This window comes from Pteropus vampyrus, unplaced genomic scaffold, assembly GCF_000151845.1.
Source record: "Pteropus vampyrus isolate Shadow unplaced genomic scaffold, Pvam_2.0 Scaffold4, whole genome shotgun sequence".
Classification (NCBI taxonomy): Eukaryota; Metazoa; Chordata; class Mammalia; order Chiroptera; family Pteropodidae; genus Pteropus; species Pteropus vampyrus.
Genome location: NW_011888785.1, coordinates 5,440,842 through 5,442,007, shown reverse-complemented (window position 1 = coordinate 5,442,007; position 1,166 = coordinate 5,440,842). Strand labels below are relative to the sequence as shown.

Below are 1,166 nucleotides of genomic sequence, written 5' to 3'. Positions count from 1 at the left end.
TAAATTAATATTTAAAAATACCTTACTATAAAGCAAATTACCACAGCCTATCTTTTGTATAAATGCATGCACTAAACAAGTTGGCCTAAGGTCCTGACAATTTTTTTTTTTTAAACCTCTATTGCCAACTCCACAATATATCTATGACTCCCTACTCCCAGTTTTTTCTGAAACGTTAAGCTGACAAACAGGAGGAAAAAATCCTTACATTTCTCCTTCCTCCTGATCTCTCTGAGTCTGGTCCTACTAACTCAAGTATATCACCATTTTTTTTCTCCTCCTTTTACTTCCTTATTACCGTTTTTATGCTCCTGTCATCCTTCTCCTTGGTTACAGCCTCACTAGTCTACATTCTCCCAGGCTGCCTTATCTTGTGTTTTACTTCTTTTACATCTGGAGTGTTTTCAAGTTTAGTTTTGCATCTAACATGCTGTTTCTTTTCTCCTAGATTTGATGTTTGATTTAAGTTTATCATTTCCTTTTTCTCATGGTAAAAAGGTAGTCTCCAACCAACCTATTTTGCAAACACAAAAGATACACCTATATCTATCCTGATGCTTAACAGAATCTGTAATCTGTTTGTGTCAACCAACAATACCTTATTTAGCACAAATGTCAAATAAAATCAATATACTTACACTCAGCATATTTCTGAAGTTGAGAAAATTCTGAGGGGCTGAGGTGGGCCCACTTTTCCTGGTTTGTCATTGTGGTGATGAGGGCTCTTACATACCAGGTGAGAAATTCTTTATTCAGGTGTTTGGCAGAATTCTATGCTTCAAAGTTTCCACCAGACATCTTTCATGATAAAATATATCGAGCTTTAGAATATGCAATCTGTCAACATGAAACCACTGTGGATGTGAGATTGTAGTTTCAATAATGTATCAAAGCACTGTAAAAATAGAAACAAAGATCGAAAGATTAGTATTATTGCAGAAAGAAGAGAGTCAACAAAATATAGAATGTTAAGGATTTTTAATTCCTAAATCATGTAAAGTTTTTCTATTTTACATAATGCTCAAACTTTAATTGCTCATTCACCCTTTAATGGCACGTTTGCATACATTTCCTAATGTCAAATCATAGAACTAAATAAGATCAAGAATACAAAATGTAATAAGAATTTTATAAAGCCTAGTTTTATACGAGTAGATTTTTTGTTT

General features: G+C 33.3%; 1 protein-coding gene across 1 annotated transcript in view; it reads right to left on the bottom strand.

Moving 5' to 3' along the window:
• DGKB (diacylglycerol kinase beta) overlaps positions 1-762 on the bottom strand; it is a 551,422-nt gene extending 550,660 nt beyond the window's left edge. The window contains exon 1 of the mRNA XM_023532508.1: positions 639-762. Within this exon, the coding sequence (XP_023388276.1) occupies positions 639-708 (70 nt within the window). The 5' untranslated portion in view covers positions 709-762. The remainder of the gene's footprint in view (positions 1-638) is intronic.
• Positions 763-1,166: the final 404 nt, after the last annotated feature.